Raw genomic sequence first — 19,794 nt, 5'->3', positions numbered from 1 at the left:
CTAAGCTTTCCATTTTTATTAGGGTTAATTTCTAATATGCTGTACAACTTCTCATTAGCCCAGTCTTGCATATAATCACATTTCTGCATAACCGAGATAAGCTACAGTCTGAGTATACACATAGCAAAAAAGTATTGACTACTTGCTTTTCTTTCTTTCCAATTAGTTAAAGTAAAGCAAGTGTGAAGGGGAGTTGGGTGGTGAGGCATTTTGAGGAGGCAGTCAGATATATATTTTTTCTAATTATATATTTCCAAGCCAGTAATTTCTTTGAAAAGGAATGTTTTTAAGTGTTTCTTTCCCATGTTAGGCCACTAAATACGGAGAAGTAAGAGTAGATATTTTATGTCATCGGAGGTGACAAAGCCCCGAAAAGCTCACAGCTAAATGCAGTGGTAGAAGCTTTGGAGAAGAGAGGTTACATGACTTTAACCAGGACCACCCAGAGAGCCAGAATTAGAACTCAGTTCTAGACCTCCAGCTCTAGGCTGTATATTAAGTGACTCTGAGAACTTTTCAGCTGTCAAGGAAGCATTGGCATCTCTTAGTGACATTTTCAGAAGTGTGTCAGTGGCATCTCTAGCAAAATTAGTCGTCTTCATTTCAAGAAAAACTGGTAAAACAAAGAAAAAAGTAATGCAAGTGAATAAATACAGTCCCTTTGAATGAGAAGCATACTTTTCTACTTACGAAATAATATAATGAAAATATTTTTGTTTCTACAACTTTGTTTTAAACACTTTGGATAGCATCAGCTCCTGAGAGATAACCGAGCTGAAAGAGGACACAAGAAAAACTGTTCTGTGAAAACAGCCAGCAGGTAAGCAATTTAAAATCACCTTTTCTCCTGATCATTGAATCATGTAATTTCTTTTCCCATACCAGTATGAATGGTGGTTTAATCACTAAGTAGTATCCTACTCTTGCAACCTCATGAACTGTAGCCCACCAGGCTCCTCTGTCCATGGGATTTCCCAGGCAAGAATACTGGAGTGGCTTGCTATTTCTTTCTCCGGGGGATCTTCCCAACCCACGGATCAAACCCTGGTCTCCTGCACTGCAGGCAGATTCTTTATCCGCTGAGCCACCAAGGAATCCACTATGAATATGATGAGTTATAGTTAGGGTGCCTTTGGCTCTAAAGTGTCAACATTATTTTATGCGGCATCTATCAGAATCTACTTCAGGATTACTAGTAATGAATAGAAAAAGATCATTTTATTTTTATTTTTTAAAGGTGACAAAAAATAAAGAATGCATTTTTAGAAGCAAATCTCTGTTCATAATCTATAACTTATGAATTTTAGATAAGGATTAGGAATAATTATTTTTAACTATAAAAAAATAGAATTAAACTTTTCCCTAAAACTTAAATGGTTTTGTGAGAGAGCAACATGTATATTTATTTTAATAATATATAAATAAGTATATAGAAATACACTCTTTTTTTAAAGTGCTTAGGGTTGTATTGCTTAGTCAATGCTATTTTTTTTTTCATATTAGAAAGAAGTGCTCCCAGTTTATTGTTTTAGACAGCACATTTCCAAATTTTGCATGTGTTGTTTCTAAAGACTTCATTTTTACTTTGGTGAAAATAGCTATCAGAATATTGATCATAACGACTGCCCTGAGATTTAACATTAACCCAACTTTTAACAAGATAACTGACCTTGGCAGCCCTCTCGCTGTCTCATTGTTATGGTGCTTGCCACTGTTTTTAACACTCCCAAGCAAGCTATGTAACTTCCAAGTACCATGTTGTACAAACTAACCCTGACTGAGAACCCACTACTTATCTGTAGAAGCTAACATAAATCCTATTTAGACAGTCAAAAACTTATCACATATAATAAGTTGACTGTCAGGTCAGTGATAGTCAACATAAAACTAACATAGTTACCCCTAAGAAGGTCAGATCCTAAAATTATAAAGTATGGGTTAAAGAAATTTTAGACAGATTATAACTAACTATGGATGACATGTTTACAGAAATAAAATAAGCAAGCAACAGATCGCTGTTGGAATTGTTCAAGCAGAATTGAATCAAAAGCATATAATTATTAGAAATGAGAAGTATGATTGTGAAATGGAGATACAGCTGAAGAAGTAGGCTAGAATGTAGCATAAAAATATCGAATAAGGTGATGGAAAAATGAAAGAATGGTTAAGAAACACAGAAAAGGTCTAAGATATATTTGATCAGAGGTTTTGATAGAGAGTATAGAAAGGCTGAAAAAAAACATAATGTTGAAGAGATGTTGGCTCAGAATTCCCAAAACAGCTAAAAGTTATAAATCTATACAGAATGCACAATGAATACCAACTAGAGTAAACAAAAAGAAATCCACACCTAGTAGCATACTGTAGTACTCCAGAAACAAAGAGATCTTAAAGATCCAGAGATAAGAGATGAATACTACAGAGGAATGGACATCATCGGATTTCTGGGTATCAACAGTGATACCAGAGACAGTGGACAAGTCTTCAGAGCACTGGGTGAAAATACACTGTCAGCATAGAACTATGTACCTAGAAAAAGACATCTTTCACATATGAAGATGAAGTAAAAACAGTCTAAGATTTTCAAAAACTAAGAAAGTTTCCTCCTGACACTTGCTAGAAGACTTTTTAAAAGATGTATTTCAAGAGAATGATCTCCCCAGAAAGTCTAAGATAAAAGCCAATAAATGGTTAAAGATTTCAGTAAGCTTAAACAACTATTGTTTATATAAATTAATAATTATAATGTGCAATATATAAGGCTTTCCAAAAGACAATCTAAGATAATGGAAAATAACAGCATATTAGATTGACAATGCTGATGATGATAAAGTCTAACTTGAAGTCCTTGAATTGTTTGGGAATGTTTACTTCATTGATCAGTTAAGAGATGACTTGATAAAATTATATTAAGTATTCATGGCAAAATATCATAAATAACCACTAAATCAAAAAAAATAAAGTATGTAAATTCCAAGCCGGTTGGCAGAGGTGGGGTTGAATGGAATGAAATATTACTCCCCTCAAAAAAATCCATTTAAAAAGTCAAGAAGGAAAAAGAAGCATAGAGAAAATGGGACCCAGAGGGGAAAAAAGAATTGAAAACTGAATCAAGTCCATGTATTGGTAACTATAATAAATATTTATGGATTAAATTTTGTTAAAAACAAAGCTAAGCAGATTTGGTTTTTCTTTTAAAGTACAACTATATGTTCTTTATAAGAGACACACCTGAAATAATGCCAAAAGAAAGCTGGAAAACTAAAAGAGGGAAGAGCAGGTATCAGATACACTGTAAAAGAGAGCTCTCATACCAAGCAAACCGACTTGAGAACAAAAGCCTTAACAAGCTTAAGAAAATCATTATTTAATGATAAAAGGTTCAACTTACCAAAAAGATTAATGATTTTATTATTTTGTACATTAAAGTAGCTGTAAAAATATGTAAAGTAAATATTAATGTCAATGAATGGAGAAACTCACTAACCCACCATCTTGGCGCTCCCACTTCAATAGAGCATTCATCTTACTGATAGCTTAAGCCATCAGAAAATTTGCATAACAAACGATGAACAAACTTAATGTTATTTATAAGCCCTTTCACCCACATACATTCTTCTCAAAGACACATATGATATTTTCAAAAATGTACCACTTACCAGGCCAAAGGTACTACCAACAAATTTTAATGAATATGTATCATAAAGAACATATTCTTTAACTTGAATATGATTAAGGAAAATCATTTAGAAAAAGAAAATTTTTTTTAAGTTTGAAATTAAAAATACAGTTTAAAATAACTCATTTCAAAAAAAATCATAATGATAATACCTTAACTTATGGGTGCATTAAGATGGTAGTTAGAGGAAACTTGACTGCTTGAAAGTTTTATATTAGAAATTTGGTCCCAGTTCCTGTTGCAATTTCAAGATTCTCAATTATAAGATTACTGATTCTAAACTATAAGATGCCCACTTCTGTCTTCAAAGATCAACCCAGTAGGTATTTAGAAAGAGAAAATAAGCAGAAATCTACAAGACGTTTCCAGTATTAAGGTAACCATGAATGCGTGCTAAGTCGCTTCAGTCGTGTCTCTTTGCGACCCAATGGACTGTACCCACCCAGGCTCCTCTGTCCGTGGGATTCTCCAGGCAAGAATATTGGAGTGGGGTGCCGTTTCCTCCTCAGGGGATCTTTCCGACCAGGGATCAAACCCGCGTCTCTTAGGTCTGCTGCACTGGCAGGCAGGTTCTTTGCCACTAGTGCCACCTGGGAAGCCAGGAGGGGGATGCTATTTTGAACTTGTGTTTGTGAGATGAGGATACACAAAATGTGCTTGTGTGCTCTGACCTGAGGCAAGAGGCAGTTCAGCCTGAGTGAGGGAAGAAGAAGATGTGAGCAGAACCTTTGGAGTTCTTTCATATCCTGGGCCATGGCCAAGGGATATATGACATCTGCCCCTTACAGAAAGACTCAGGTCACTGGTCCAGGTGTTTTCAGGGATGAAGTCAGGGCAGCTCACAGTGCTGTTTTTGTGAGGAGCTGGGAAAGCTTGATGGGACCAGATGACAAATTATCACGTCTTCACTCGGCCCCCTGTAAACCGCAGGGCTAGAGGATTCCAGTTCTCATTTTCTCTGAGAATGAGGAAGGGGAATGTTTTTCTGACAGAGGAATTATTTTGTGGAGAAGACTGTGGTGCTTGTGGTTTTCTGGCGCTTGGACCTCTGTACTCTTAAGTCAGATTCATTCACCTCCAGTTCCTGAACTGCTTTGGACTGACACAGAAGGCTGGCCTTTGCCTATAGCATTGCCTCATAGAATCGGTTAATAAGCCCTTTGAGGAGAAAACAGCCCTTCAAAAATAACAACAACAATACATTGGACTACAGACTCCAACAGAAATCAGAAATGTTAGGATAAGTCAAAAAAATTTTGATTAGCATTATCAATATTAACTAAAGGAGGTACAGGAAGAAAATAACAATATAAAGCAAGAGATGCAACACATAATTAAGAACCAGATATTTAAGTCTATTTCAGTTTTCCTCAGCAGTATTTTATAGAGTTTTCATTGTATAGGTGTTAACACATATTTTATCAGATTTATCCCTAAGCATTTTACCATATTTTTTGGTGTATGAAAATGTTGCTGAGAGAAATTTTAAAAGGTCTGTGTAACTGGAGAGATATACCTTGTTCATGCATCAGAAAACTCAATATTCTTAAGATGTCAGTTCTCCAAAAATTTAGCTACAGATTTAGTATAGCCCAAACAAAAACACCGTGAGGCTATTTTGTAGAAATTGACAAGCAAATGCTAAAATTTGTATGAAAATGCAAAAGACTTAAATAGCCAAATTTTAACACTACCTGATGTCAGGACTTAATTACAAAGCTGTAGGAATCAAGAAAATGTGGTATTGGAGCAAAGATAGAAAAATAGATCAAAGAAATAGTGGCTCAGACGGTGAAGCATCTGTCTACAATGTGGGAGACCTGGGTTCGATCCCTGGGTCAGGAAGATTCCGTGGAGAAGGAAACGGCAGCCCACTCCAGTACTCTTGCCTAGAAAATACCATAGATGGAGGAGCTTGGTGCAGGCTACTGTCCATGGGGTCGGAAAGAGTCGGGCACGACTGAGCAACTTCACTTCACTTCATATTACATGCAGTTGGCTCTTGACAAAGTACGAAGTTACTTTAGTTGGGCGGGGTGGAGGGGGGGTACTATTTTCAACAAATGTTACTGGAAAAACTGAATATCCATTTGCAAAAGAAAAAAGTGATGAACTCTAGTCTGTCCCTCATACCGTGGAGCAAACTAATTTATAGTGACTAAAAGTGGGTCAGTTGTTACACAGGCATGAGGTGAGGGCCAGGGGGGCACTGGAGGAACGGATTACAAAGGAGCATTAAGAAACTGTTGGAGTGATGGGTATCTGCATTATCTTGATTATAGGGAAGGTTTCACATGTACATACATATGTCAAAAATTAGGAAATTACACACTTTAAAAGTAGTGCAGGACTTCCCTAGCGGTTCAGAGACTAGGACTCCAAGCTTTCACTGCAGGGGTCACAGCTTCAATCCCTGGCCAGGGAACTAAGATCCTGCAGGCCTCACAGTACGACCAAAAAAAATCGGTGTTTTGCGTATGCCACCAAACCTCATAAAGATATAACAGATATATATACTTAGTAAATGGAGAAGGAAATGGCACCGCACTCCAGTATTCTTGCCTAGAGAATCCTGTGGACAGCGGAGCCTGATGGGCTGCGGTCTATGGGGTCGCCCAGAGTCGGACACGACTGAAGCAACTTAGCAGCAGCCGCATACTTAGTAAAATCTTAACTGGCTTTCTGTTCCGTTCCAAGTAAAAGCCAAAGTCTTAGCCTTGGCCAGTAAGGGCGTATGTGATCTGACCCTGCCCTTCTTTGTTTCCTCCTTGACCTCATCTCCTCCCACTTGAACTGTGTTACTCACCTGCTCCAGGTGCAGTGGCTTCTTTCCTGTTCTCCAACATGCCAGCCCCCCTTGAGTCTCAGGGCCCTTGCACTTCCCTTCCCCCCTACCTAGAACACCCTTCCGTGTGGCTTGCTCCCCATTTAAGTCTATGCTCAGTGTAGTAAGGTCCCACTCTCTACCAGCTCTGCTTTCTGTGTCTTCCTTCTCACCTCTACTACCCCTCATTGTCTCTGTTACTTTTAAGCTTCATGAGGGCAAAATCTTTGGTTTACTCACTGGTGTATCCCCAGTATCAGAAACAATGCCCATCATGTCGACAGTAAATATTGCTGCATAAAATATCTGCTGAATGAATTTGAAATTGATTCTATGGCAGTAGGCTGAATCTTGTCTCGGGGTCTCTGTGCAGCCTCTGCAATTCTGACTTCTGATCCTGGCTTCACCACTCACCAGCTGGGTGACCCTGAGATAAACCTCTCTGTCCCTCCGTTTATTTATCTATAAATAAACTAATTAGTTGTGTTTATCTTAATAACATTGTTTTAAGGAATCTATGAATTTATGCCCATAAAACCTTTAAAATATGAGTTCCTAATGTTAACTGCTATTAAAAGTCTGTTTCCATCTGTGTGCTTCCTAAGCACTTGTTAAATTTTATTTTATCCTACTTTTCCTATGCATAATTTAGAACATTAAGTCATTCCATAGGACATAACAGAGTACAATAGGCCCCAGCTCTTGTTTTTCCCCATTCTCTAACTTCTTACTCCAAAAGAACCTACTTTTAACTATTAGCTCTTTCTTCCAGTATTGACCTAAATTAATTACATACTTATATTACTATTTTTTGAAGGTTTTAGTTTAGTATTACCTGTTGACTTCCTGCTCTGCCCTGCACACACATACACACCATATTTGCATTTCTTTCCTTCTTATTCCCTGATGATTATATCATAATATCCAGACCAAGTTAATATTCATTGTTTTCATTAGTATGATTATATATGTAGATATTATTTACAGATGTACAACTTTTCTGTTGTGGACATAATTATCTTGTTTTTCATTTGCTTTGTTTTCTAAGTTTGTGCCAACCTCAGTTTATCAACCACCTCTACACAGAAGTGTAAATCCCCTCAATTCTCTTTCTTGATGGCACCCTCTTTTTGGAGCCATCCATTTCCAGATTCATTATGAACTGTTCTCTGTCTGGACCTGCTGTACATCTGATGTCCTAGGATCCCTCTTGACTTATCACCCCTAGGGATTTCCTTATCTCTCTCCTAGGTGGAATTTCCTTTTCCCTGGATCCCATGCCATTTTTTTTCCTGAGCTTTCTGAAAAAGAGAACAGGTGTGGTTATATTTGTGAGACTCTGCATCTCTGAAAATGTCGTTATTCTAGTCTCACATTAATTGATTTCACCAGGAATTGAATTCTGCTTTGGAAACCATTTTGCCTCCGAGTTGTGAAGACATTGCTCCAATGCCTTCAATTTCCAGTGGTTGCCATTTTCTCTCTTCTCCTTTTATTTAGCTGTTGGAGCACCCTTAAATGACCCTCCATTTTTTAAAAACTTTTCTATACTGTTGCCTTCAAAGATTCCTGGGCAGTTTTATTAATGGTATATCTCAAATCTTCTATGGATTTAAAAAAGTTCTCTAATACACTGCAGTTCCAAGAGCTCACCTCACTTCTTTGAACATGCTTTCTCCACGTGCTCTCAGTCTTGTTTGGTGGAACTTGTCCTTCTGAGGTTATCAGCGGCATTAGGCATGAGGCAACCTGTAAAGGTGAAACAAACACAAGAAAAGACTCAAGTTTAAATTTTGTTACACATTTATTAATTGCAAGATGAAAAATGTTTGTCTTCTTTATCTGTGTGACTTTTTCTGTTCTTCCCTTGATGCCATTTTTTTCCTTGGTATTTTTAATATTGTCTTGACTTTTCTTACCCCTTTTGGTTGAATGACTGCACTTCTCTTTTTCAACTTATGGAAATATATAACGGTTAGAGAAGAGAACTATAATGCATTGAGTCAATAAATCTTAGGATCATTTACTTCTGAAATGTACCAGGCACATAAGAAAAGACAAATGCACAAGTGGTCTGCTGTTAATGACTCAAATCTGAGATTTTGACCTGCAGGACTACAGTACGCGCTTGAGGTGGGCATTCCTCACTGAAGCTCTCTGAGTGTACAAAGGGCTGTGTGTTTGTGGCTTTAACCTCTGGAATGTAAGCCATCTCACCCTCAGCTCCCAGGGGAATGGTCAAGAGCACCATAGAAGGGTTTTACAGACATATTTACCAGTGCCACCCCAATGCCACCAACTATAATACAGTTTGGCAGTTTTCTGGGTTTGCAGTTTATGGCATTTCTCCGTTTGTTGCCAGATCCACTTTCACGTTCATCTAGGCTCTTTAAATCAATTATGGATGCTGGGGAAGTGTCTCTTTTCCAACTCCTTAGACTGTCTTATGTCTGACAGTACCAAGAAGAGAACAACCTGAAAGTCTCCTTTAAACATCTAACCCTCTTTCATAGTTTCAGTCCATTATCTCAGGAAGTTCTCATCAGTGATGGACTTTGTTTTCCAAGCTTTCCTATACCTCCGCCTCCCCAGAGGGCACTGCTCCTTTGAATTTCCTACTTGTTTCTCATTTGCAAACGTTGACTCACCAGCTTCGTTCACCATCAGCAGTGCCTGTCATCACATGCCATTCCATCATATCCAGAGATTTACTCATGAAATGTTAATGCATTTTATTTGTTCATATACTTATTGTAAACGTAATTAACATTGCCATTCTTTTATGATGTGATACTTCATGGGTCCTATATTCAAAGTTTTGACTGATTCACACAGGTTCAAAAAAAAAAAAAAAGGAAAGGTTAAAATAAAAGTAAAAAGGGAAAAAGATAGGTTTATATAATAAAACTCTTTGTGACTCCCTGGACTGTAGCATGCCAGGCTCCTCTGTCCATGGGATTCTCCAGGCAAGAAAACTCCATCCCTTTTCCAGGGAATCTTCCTGACCCAGGGATCGAACCCCGGTCTCCCATACTGCAGGTAGATTCTTTACCACTGAGCCGCAAAGGAGCTACATCATTTAAACAAACAGTGATTACTGACAGAGGTATAATTTGATCTAATTGATTCCAGTGGTGCTGATCTTAGACATCTTTTAGTCTGTTGCTTCATTTTCATTTCTCTCTGTGGGGAGCCCATATTATAGTGTAGGTATGTCAGATATTGAGTAGTGTGAATTTTTTGCATCATGACAGTATCCTCATGTGTTCAGCAAATGTGTTCTCCCAATAGTTTGCATTGCAGTGCCTAAAGTTACATCTTTCCTGTCTTACATTCCTCTTTTGTTTAGATTTCATTGGTTATTCCCATCTAGTGTTTCTGTTTGATTAATCTGCGGGGTTTTATTTTCCAGTCATTCTTCCATTTCTTCAGTGTTCTCTGTTCATTTTCCTACTATGACATTTCATATTAGTCTTACTGTGTCTTATCTCTCCTATTGAACGCGGGGCTTCCCTGGTGGCTCAGGGGTAAAGAATCCTCCTGCCAATGCAGGAGACGCGGGTTCAATCCCTGGGTCAGGAAGATTCCCTGGAGAAAGCAATAGCAATGCACTCTAGTGTTCTTGCCTAGGACAGAGGAGCCTGGCGGGCTACAATCCATGGGGTTGCAAAAGAGTCAGACACGACGTGGAGACTAAACAACACTATTGAATACATGTCTAGAGTTTGTTCATGCCATTCTGTTTTTTTTTTTTCATACCTTTAAGCCTTTGAAAACATAAAACTCAGGGAAACAGAGAGCTCTTTCAGCATATAAGTGCATGAAAGCGTATACAACTGTACTTTTAAAAACCATTATGTATTAACTGTCACTGTCAATATTTAATAAATAACAGGCATGGTTTTTGAGTTATCATTGCATGCAGCTGCTTGTTAGCCAAAGTGGAACACACACACACACACACACACACTCAGCTAAACATTTAAACAATGTACCTGAGTATTTTATGGGCTTCGTAGGTAGCTCAGTGATAAAGACTATGCCTGCCAGTGAAGGAGACGCAGATTCGATTCCAGGTCAGGAAGATCCGCCGGAGAGGAAAATGGCAACCCATTCCAGTTTTCTTGCCTGGGACAGTCCATGGACAGAGGAGCTTGGCAGGCTAAAGTTATTGGAGTCACAAAGAGTTGCATACAACTTAGCGACTGAGCGTGCACCCACTTAAGTGTTTTATAAAACTGCTAGGAGCATCTAAAGTTATTCTTTCACCTGTATCTTTTTCTTAAATTCCAGACTTGATATTCAAACCCCCTTTTTTTTTAATTTCAGTATGCAAATTTTATGCTTCTCAAAATTAGATCTTTTTCTCTCCTTTTACCTCATTTGAATTAACAATTAAATAATTCCACATTGTTTCTCATTCTCATAACCTTTGATTAGTATAAGAAAGTTCAATATAGACTTCCCAATTGAAAGTCAGTAAAAGATACATAGAGCAATGGCTGACACTAACAAAAGTGCCATTTGTGAAAAGATTGTGCTCTTTTAAACCCATTAACCCATTTTTATGTTAGTGATTAGTTGTTATCTTTCTATGAAAGTGAAAGTCGCTCAGCCGTGTCTGACTCTTTGTGACCACATGGACTATACAGTCCGTGCAATTCTCCAGGCCAGAATACTAGAATGGGTAGCCTTTCCCTTCTCCAGGGGATCTTCCCGACCTAGGGATTGAACCCAGGTCTCCCACATTGCAGGCGGATTCTTTACCAGCTGAGCCACCAGGGAAGCCCATCATTCTAAGAAGCCGTTCACGAAGACTGATAGTAGGTCCAGTCAAGGTTTTAGATCTGGTAACCTTTTTCAAAAATTTGTCCAGCTCCCTTACTTACATGATTTTTGCCATTTACATTTATTCTTGTGATGCACAAAAGCTAACTTATGCACAAAAGTAAAAATATTTTTATGGCTGATATTATTAAATTTGACTTGTATTTTTAAATATCTTTTAGAAACTTCTATTTGTTAATTCACTTTTACTTAGCTCACTTCTATTTGTTAATTCACTTTTACTTAATTCACTTATAATTAGTAGTATTATATTTGTCATCTGCTTAGTGTTAAATCAGTGCAAAGAAACAGAGGAAAACAACAGAATGGGAAAAACTAGGGATCGCTTTAAGAAAATTAGAGATACCAAGGGAATATTTCATGCAAAGACGGGCATAATAAAGGACAAAAATGGTATGGACCTAACAGAAGCTGAAGATATTAAGAAGAGGTGTCAAGAATACACAGAAGAACAATACAAAAAAGATCTTAATGACCCAGATAAACACAATGGTGTGATCACTCACTTACAGCCAGACATCCTAGAATGCGAAGTCAAGTGGGCCTTAGGAACCACCGCTATGAACAAAGCTAGTGGAGGTGATGGAATTCCAGTTTGCTATTTCAAATCCTGAAAGATGATGCTGTGAAAGTGCTGCACTCAATTTGCCAGCAAATTTGGAAAACTCAGCAGTGGCCACAGGACTGGAAAAGTCATTCCAATCCCAAAGAAAGGCAGTGCCGAAGAATGCTCAAACTACTGCACAATTGCACTCATCTCACATGCTAGCAGAGTAATGCTCAAAGTTCTCCAAAAGTCTGCAAGCAATAAATGCTGGAGAAGGTGTGGAGAAAAGGGAACACTCTTCCACTGTTGGTGGGAATGCAAACTAGTACAGCCACTATGGAGAACAGTGTGGAAATTCCTAAAAAAACTGGAAATAGAACTGCCTTATGACCCAGAAATCCCACTGCTGGGCATACATACCAAGGAAACCAGAATTGAAAGAGACACGTGTACCCCAATGTTCATCGCAGCACTGTTTATAATAGCCAGGACATGGAAACAACCTAGATGTCCATCAGCAGATGAATGGATAAGAAAGCTGTGGTACATATACACAATGGAGTATTACTCAGCCATTAAAAAGAATACATTTGAATCAGTTCTAATGAGATGGATGAAACTGGAGCTGATTATACAGAGTGAAGTAAGCCAGAAAGAAAAACACCAGTACAGTATACTAACACATATATATGGAATTTAGAAAGATGGTAATGATGACCCTGTATGAGAGACAGCAAAAGAGACACAGATGTGTAGAGCGGACTTTTGGAATCTGAGGGAGAGGGAGAGGGTGGGATGATTTTGGAGAATGGCATTGAAACATGTATAATATCATGTAAGAAATGAATCGCCAGTCTATGTTCGATGCAGGATACAGGATGCTTGGGGCTGGTGCACGGAGATGATCCAGAGAGATGATATGGGGTGGGAGGTGGAAGGGGAGTTCATGTATGGGAACTCATGTACACCCATGGTGGATTCATGTCAATGTATGGCAAAACCAATACAGTATTGTAAAATAGAGTAAAAATAAAATTTTAAAAAATAAAGCCTGGAGATGGAAAAGTAAAAAAAAAAAAATTCTCCAAGCCAGGCTTCAACAGTATGTGAACTGTAAACTTCCAGGTGTTCAAGCTGGATTTAGAAAAGGCAGAGGAATGAGAGATCAAATTGCCTCCATCCGTTGGATCCTAGAAAAAGCAAGATAATTCCAGAAAAACATCTACTTCTGCTTTATTGACTGCACCAAAGCCTTTGACTGTGTAGATCACAGCAAACTGGAAAATTCTTCAAGAGATGGGAATACCAGACACCTGACCTGCCTCCTGAGAAATCTGTGTGCAGATCAAGAAGCAACAGTTAGAACTGGACATGGAACAACACACTGGTTCCAAATTGGGAAAGGAATACGTCAAGGCTGTATATTGTCACCTTGCTTATTTAACTTATATACAGAGTACATCATGTGAAATGCTGAGCTGGATGAAGCACAAGCTGGAATCAAAATTGCCGGGAGAATTATCAATAACCTCAGATATCCAGAGATACCACCCTTATGGCAGAAAGCAAAGAACTAAAGAGCCTCTTGATGAAAGTGAAAGAGGAGAGTGAAAAAGTTGGCTTAAAACTCAACATTCAAAAAACTAAGATCATGGCATCCAGTCCCATCACTTCATGGCAAATAGACGGAGAAACAATGGAAAGAGTGAGAGACTTTATTTTTAGGGGCTCCAAAATCACTGCAGATGGTGACTGCAGCCATGAAATTAAAAGACGCCTGCTCCTTAGAAGAAAAGCTATGACGAACCTAGACAGCATATTAAAAAGCAGAGACAGTACTTTGCCAACAAAGGTCCATCTAGTCAAAGCTATGGTTTTTCCAGCAGTCATGTATGGATATGAGAGTTGGACTATAAAGAAAGCTGAGTGCCAAAGAATTGATGCTTTAAAACTATGGTGTTGGAGAAGACTCTTGAGAGTCCCTTGGACAGCAAGGAGATCAAACCATTCAATCCCAAAGGAAATCAGTCCTGAATATTCATTGGAAGGACTGATGCTGAAGCTGAATCTCTGATACTTTGGCCACCTGATGTGAAGAACTGACGCATTGGAAAAGACCTTGATGCTAGGAAACATTGAAGGCAGGAGGAGAAGGGGACAATAGGAGATGGTTGGATGGTATCACCGATTCAATTGACATGAGTTTGAGCAAGCTTTGGGAGTTGGTGATGGGCAGGGAAGCCTGGCGTGCTGCAGTCCACAGGATCGCAAAGAGTAGGACACAACTGAGCGACTGAACTGTACCGAACTAGTGGTAAAGGACATGAAATTCCCTGGATGCTGTGTACTCTAACTTTTTGTGTTACCAATTAGTAATGAGGAGGGGAAAATGAATTTTTTTTTGCTGTCACCTTCTTACCCAATTAGTAGTAAAAAGAGTCTTCTAAAATGAAAAATGGCAATAGATTTAATCAGAGGATCAAAAATCCCATCACAGCCACAGACACACACACACACATTCATGTCAACCTTCTTCCATCAAATTAGAAAAAACATTCCTATTTACATTAATACAGAGCATATTTATGTTCACGTCATGATACAAGTCACTGTGTTTTGTTGCAAATGGAACAAATAGAATTATAGCTGTTTTTTATTTGATCTTCTAAAGAGCCAAAGATGTTCAAGGATTCAGTTTGCTCAGCCTTCCCCATAGTGTCATCTGTTATTTGGGAAGGAGAACTAATTTGCAACAGATACAAAACTATTTGTCATTTTGCAGGTTTGCCAAAAATAAATGAAACTATTAATTACTACATTCTTGAGCAGCTGTTAATAAATTGGGATAACTGTTCATTAGAGTACTGGTTAATGACATGGACTATATTTGGTTAGTGTTGCTTTTCACAGAAATGTATCAACAAAATCAAGTGTATCAGCAAACTAAGTGATGCTTTGTTTTAATTATTTAAAATGAGAATTACCAGCCTATGGTAGGAGAGATTTAATTTAAAACAAAGTCTCTTTTGCATATAAAACTAATGATTAACACCATATTTTAAAGCAAGTTATATCAGTCAACATTTTGTGTACTTAATATTTACATTCCAAAATAATGGCTTGAAACTGCTTTTAAATGATAATTTTAAGAAATTATAATCCTTTATAATTTTTTCTTTCCAAACCTAAAATTAGCATTAGATTTTATAGTTCTAAAACAGTTTACTCAATCTTCCAGATAGAAAACTATCTTTCAGATTATTTTAATTCATTCATCAGTATGTGTGAATGAACAATTAGGAAGTATTCACATAGTCACTTTAATTTGAATCTATGCATTCCATATTTATTTAATTGAAATACATTTAATAGCAAATGTGTTCTAATTTTTTTAAAAATTCAATAGGTTCTAGGTAGAGGAAGTATTTAAAGTAGAATAATTGGAAACATCCCACATATGCAGCATAAATTCTTTCTAAAGAATTTAATTAATCTATTTTTCTTTATATGTCCAAATTATTTATTTTAAAAAGGCGATATTCTCAGAAAGTCAGTTCTGCCTCGTGTCCTTTTGGCATCCTAAAATTCTAAGCTACCTTGCCAAAATTTTAAACTAATGATTATAGAGAGTTGTTTTAAACTGTGATTACACCTAAAGAAAATTATCAGCAATTAGAATTTTGAGCAATTGCTTTTAAATTTAATGTGAATAACCCACACAGAAAAGAAAAAGGGGGGGTTGCCATTTGGAATATGTAATACGTTCAAGGCATGGTAAATAAAAAAGCAATCAAGAACTCTGGGGAAACATTCATTTTTACTTCCCTGTTTTCTTGGAATCTGATAGATAAGCTAGATATTTTCAGATGACTAAAAGTATGCCCAGCCTCTCACCTCTGGAACAGCAGTTGAATTTGGCCGTGGTCACTAGTAATGAAGAACAGTTAGCATATGAAAGCTGTTGCAGTGACCTGTAGCTGAAATAAATTTGTCGTCTAAAGTCCACTTCCTTAAAGACCCGTGTCTGTTTCGCGGTTGGCACTCTCCAAATTGGTCCTGTGATTAAATGGGCATGGACACCGAGCTAACCTTTAACTCCCAGAGATGGTTCCCCCAGGAAGTGGTGTTTGCACACGTGCAGGGCCACATCGCAACAGCTTGTAGCACTCCTGCGGCCTGCGTTAGAATTTCATTACAGGGACATTCACGGATCTGTTCATACGGTGCATATATGTGCCGGAATACTTCCCAGGACAGCAGGCACAGTCTTGATATAAAAGGATCAGTTAGGGAACTGATTCATAAAAGAACTGAGATAAAAATTAATGTTTTAAACCAGCAGTACAGTAAGCAAAGCATCTACTTGATAATTTGTACCTTCCAATCTCCAGAATAAACCTAGTAAATCCATCTGCCACATAGAAAACACTTTCAATGTAAAATACTATTTTATGTCCATAGAACAGAAATTATATCCACTCTTATTTCTGAGATATGTAACTCTTCATAATATAACAGGAATCATCCGCAATCTAAAAAATTTAATGCAAATGTAAGTAATTAGAATGTTTTAATGTTTCACCTAATAATTTATGAACAGGTTCATATATTAAACTCTTAACTATCACTTTTTAGCTAATAGTAACGACCTTTCACTTCTAAGCCAATTTAAAAATAAATTCAAGTATCATAAAATGTCCCATAGAATTAGAACTATGTTTTCATAAGACTCAATTTCTTCATAATCAGTGGTGTTATCCTTGCCCTTACTCTTTAGAAATATTTTTCCATCACTCCAGAGTGATTTGTTTGTATACTAAGATATTTTTGGGGAATTTACCTTTTGTTTATTTCATATACTTCTGATCAATTCCAACTCATGCCCAATTATATTACACTAAATTAACATAATTCAACAGATGTTGATATTTAAATGTTTTCTGGCATTCAAATCTTGGACAGCTGTCTTCGAGCTTGGGGAAAAGGCAAACATTTAGAGTTAAATGCTGAACATATGCTTAAATTACTAATTAGAAAGATGGAATAAAAACTATGCATTATCCTTTCTAAGGACAATAAACCTCAGAGAGGGATTTCTATAATCCTTTTATATCAAGTTATAGTCCTGGGTGTGTACAGACTAGATAACATGGACTTCATGGATAATTTTATTTAATTTCAGATTTGATCACTTAAAAATCATGAGGAGTCTCACTAATATGTGAAAAACCTATGATGACTTCATACTTACAATCTTAAGAGTTGAAAAGATGCCTTTGCACTTGCAATATCAAGATGGCAAAAGCAGTTTTTGACAATATTTTATTATGGAAAATGTCATCATAAGCAGAAATACAGAGGAAAATATAAACTGGCTTAGGTAATGTATCAACTGGCTTAGGTTAATTACATGTGGCCAGCCTTGTTTCATCTTTATCTTATTTCAGCTGAAATATGTCATTATATTTCTCCAAAACATAACAGTCTAAAAGAAATCCCATTGTACCATTATCACATCTATTAAAAAAAGCAATAATTCTTTAATATATAAGAATATATATGTTTATGTGTGTTTAATTATAGCTGATATGCAGATAGCTCCTCTTATTTTATAATCTCTTGTCTTACACATTGTTTGAATTGGGGTCCAGATGAGATCTGTTAAAATATATATAATATATAACTTCCCATTGATTTATAAGCCCTCCTCCCCTTTCGTTTTTTCCTTGAATTTCTTTGTTTGAAGAAGTCAGCTTGTTTGTCCTATAAAGTTTCCCACATCTGAGGAATGTTGCTGATTTTATCCACATGGTGTCATTTAACCTCTTCCTCTGTCCCTTGAGTTTTCTGCTGTGGGTATTTTGAGCTAGAGAATCAATTTGATTCAGGTTCAGTTTTGCTGTTTTGTTTTGTTTTGTTTTGGCATAACTTCGAGGGATGGTGGCCTAGACTTCCCTCTCTATGCATCTCTCTCTGTGATTTATTAGTCATAAAGATCATCGCCCAGATTCATTCACTAAGGGTCATGGTATGGTGATGTGTTAATTCTGTCCTCACACTTTGGTTCATTAATTGGATTACTTCTGTTTCAAACTTAGCCCCTTCCAATACTTGATTACTCTGAGGTACAGATCACACAGGAAAAGCAAGATGAATACTTGCTCCTTTCCCTTTAGTTATCAGTTTTAAAAATTAATTGATTTCTTACACTTTCCAGAGGTGACTGGTGAAATTTTATTCTGTTTCTTTAACTCATTGATTTAAACAAATTTCATGTTTAAATACGTTTAACTCCATTTGTTATCGTCCTAATTGATATTAAATTGGCCCATCTTTGGGCGGTGGGAGGTTATTTAAATGGGTTCCTGAGTCTTTCCTTGCCAGGAGATTTTGCTTTCTTCTTTGCTGTCTGCCTAGACCAAGAATCAATCATTTCTTTAAGAATTACTGATTCATTTACTGGGAAATAGTTTTAGAAACCACAGTCTGCATATGAGGGGTGTCATTATTTCTAGACATTTATCATGAAATGACTTAAAAAATTTTAACATGTTGGCTTATCCTAGTAGTTCCAGTTCAAATGCAAGACTTCATTGTAAAATTTTCTGTCATTGATTTTAATGTCCTTTTTCAACATTAAAAATATTACCTCTAGTGACACCATAACAATTGTTCATTTTATTGATCATACCATACATACATAATAGTCTCAGAATCACCATACTATCATGACCACTAATAAAATTATTACTGAAAATAGTTTAGGTTTTTTATTTTTTGTATTCTTTTTGTACCTAGTATTATATTTCACTAGAAATGCACAAATTCATGTATTTTAAAGTCACTTGAAATAGTTTCCAAGGATAGATATACTAATCCATAGTTAGTTTTAGAGACTGTTTTTTAAAATTATTTTTGTTTTATAATAATAGAAAAATTGTTACAGCTTCCACAATCAAATCTCATCAGGAAATTTCTTTCAAAGAAGTCTGACTTCTCCTCAGTTTTCACCACGTATTCCTACCTCCTCATACAGGTGGCTATTGCCTTTTTTTTTTTTTTTAATGGTTTATCTTTCCTTTGGCTTTGTTTTTCTATTTTTAAGATCAGCAGAACTATCTTCCTTGCCCTATGTTTTCATTTCCTTTTTTCTCTCACTCTTACTGTCACTCCAATATACTGTTTGATTTTTAAGAAGGTTTATTTTTTCTAATAATTACCTTTATATTAATATTTTTATATAATAACCACAGGTACATAATTTGTGGATACTGAGTACAAACTGTATTTTATTTTAACTCATTTAATTTCCATAGTTACCGTGTGAGATAGAGATTCTTATTATCCCCGTTTTGCATATGAGAAAACAGAGGAGTTAAATAACTTTCCCAGGTCAAATTGTAGATAATTTATACAACAGTCTTTATTGTTTTTTCCCCCAAGTCTTCGCAGTTCAGTTCAGTTCAGTTCAGTCGCTCAGTCGTGTCCGACTCTTTGCGACCCCATGAATCGCAGCACGCCAGGCCTCCCTGACCATGACCAACTCCCAGAGTTCACTCAGACTCACGTCCATCGAGTCCGTGATGCCATCCAGCCATCTCATCCTCTGTCGTCCCCTTCTCCTGCTGCCCCCAATCCCTCCCAGCATCAGAGTCTTTTCCAATGAGTCAACTCTTCACATGAGGTGGCCAAAGTACTGGAGCTTCAGCTTTAGCATCATTCCCTCCAAAGAAATCCCAGGGCTGATCTCCTTCAGAATGGACTGGTTGGATCTCCTTGCAGTCCAAGGGACTCTCAAGAGTCTTCTCCAACACCACAGTTCAAAAGCATCAATTCTTTGGCTTTCTTCACAGTCCAACCCTCACATCCATACATGACTGCTGGAAAAACCACAGC

General features: G+C 37.0%; 1 protein-coding gene across 1 annotated transcript in view; it reads left to right on the top strand.

The window, feature by feature from the left end:
• GPATCH2 (G-patch domain containing 2) overlaps nucleotides 1-19,794 on the top strand; it is a 202,139-nt gene that overhangs the window by 145,560 nt on the left and 36,785 nt on the right. Inside the window, exon 8 of the mRNA XM_005690474.3 lies at nucleotides 750-820. Coding sequence (XP_005690531.1) covers nucleotides 750-820 — 71 coding nt within the window. The remainder of the gene's footprint in view (nucleotides 1-749; nucleotides 821-19,794) is intronic.

This window comes from Capra hircus, chromosome 16 (assembly GCF_001704415.2).
Source record: "Capra hircus breed San Clemente chromosome 16, ASM170441v1, whole genome shotgun sequence".
Lineage (NCBI taxonomy): Eukaryota > Metazoa > Chordata > Mammalia > Artiodactyla > Bovidae > Capra > Capra hircus.
The sequence above is the reverse complement of the archived record's forward strand: the minus strand, read 5'-3'. Positions and strand labels throughout refer to the sequence as shown.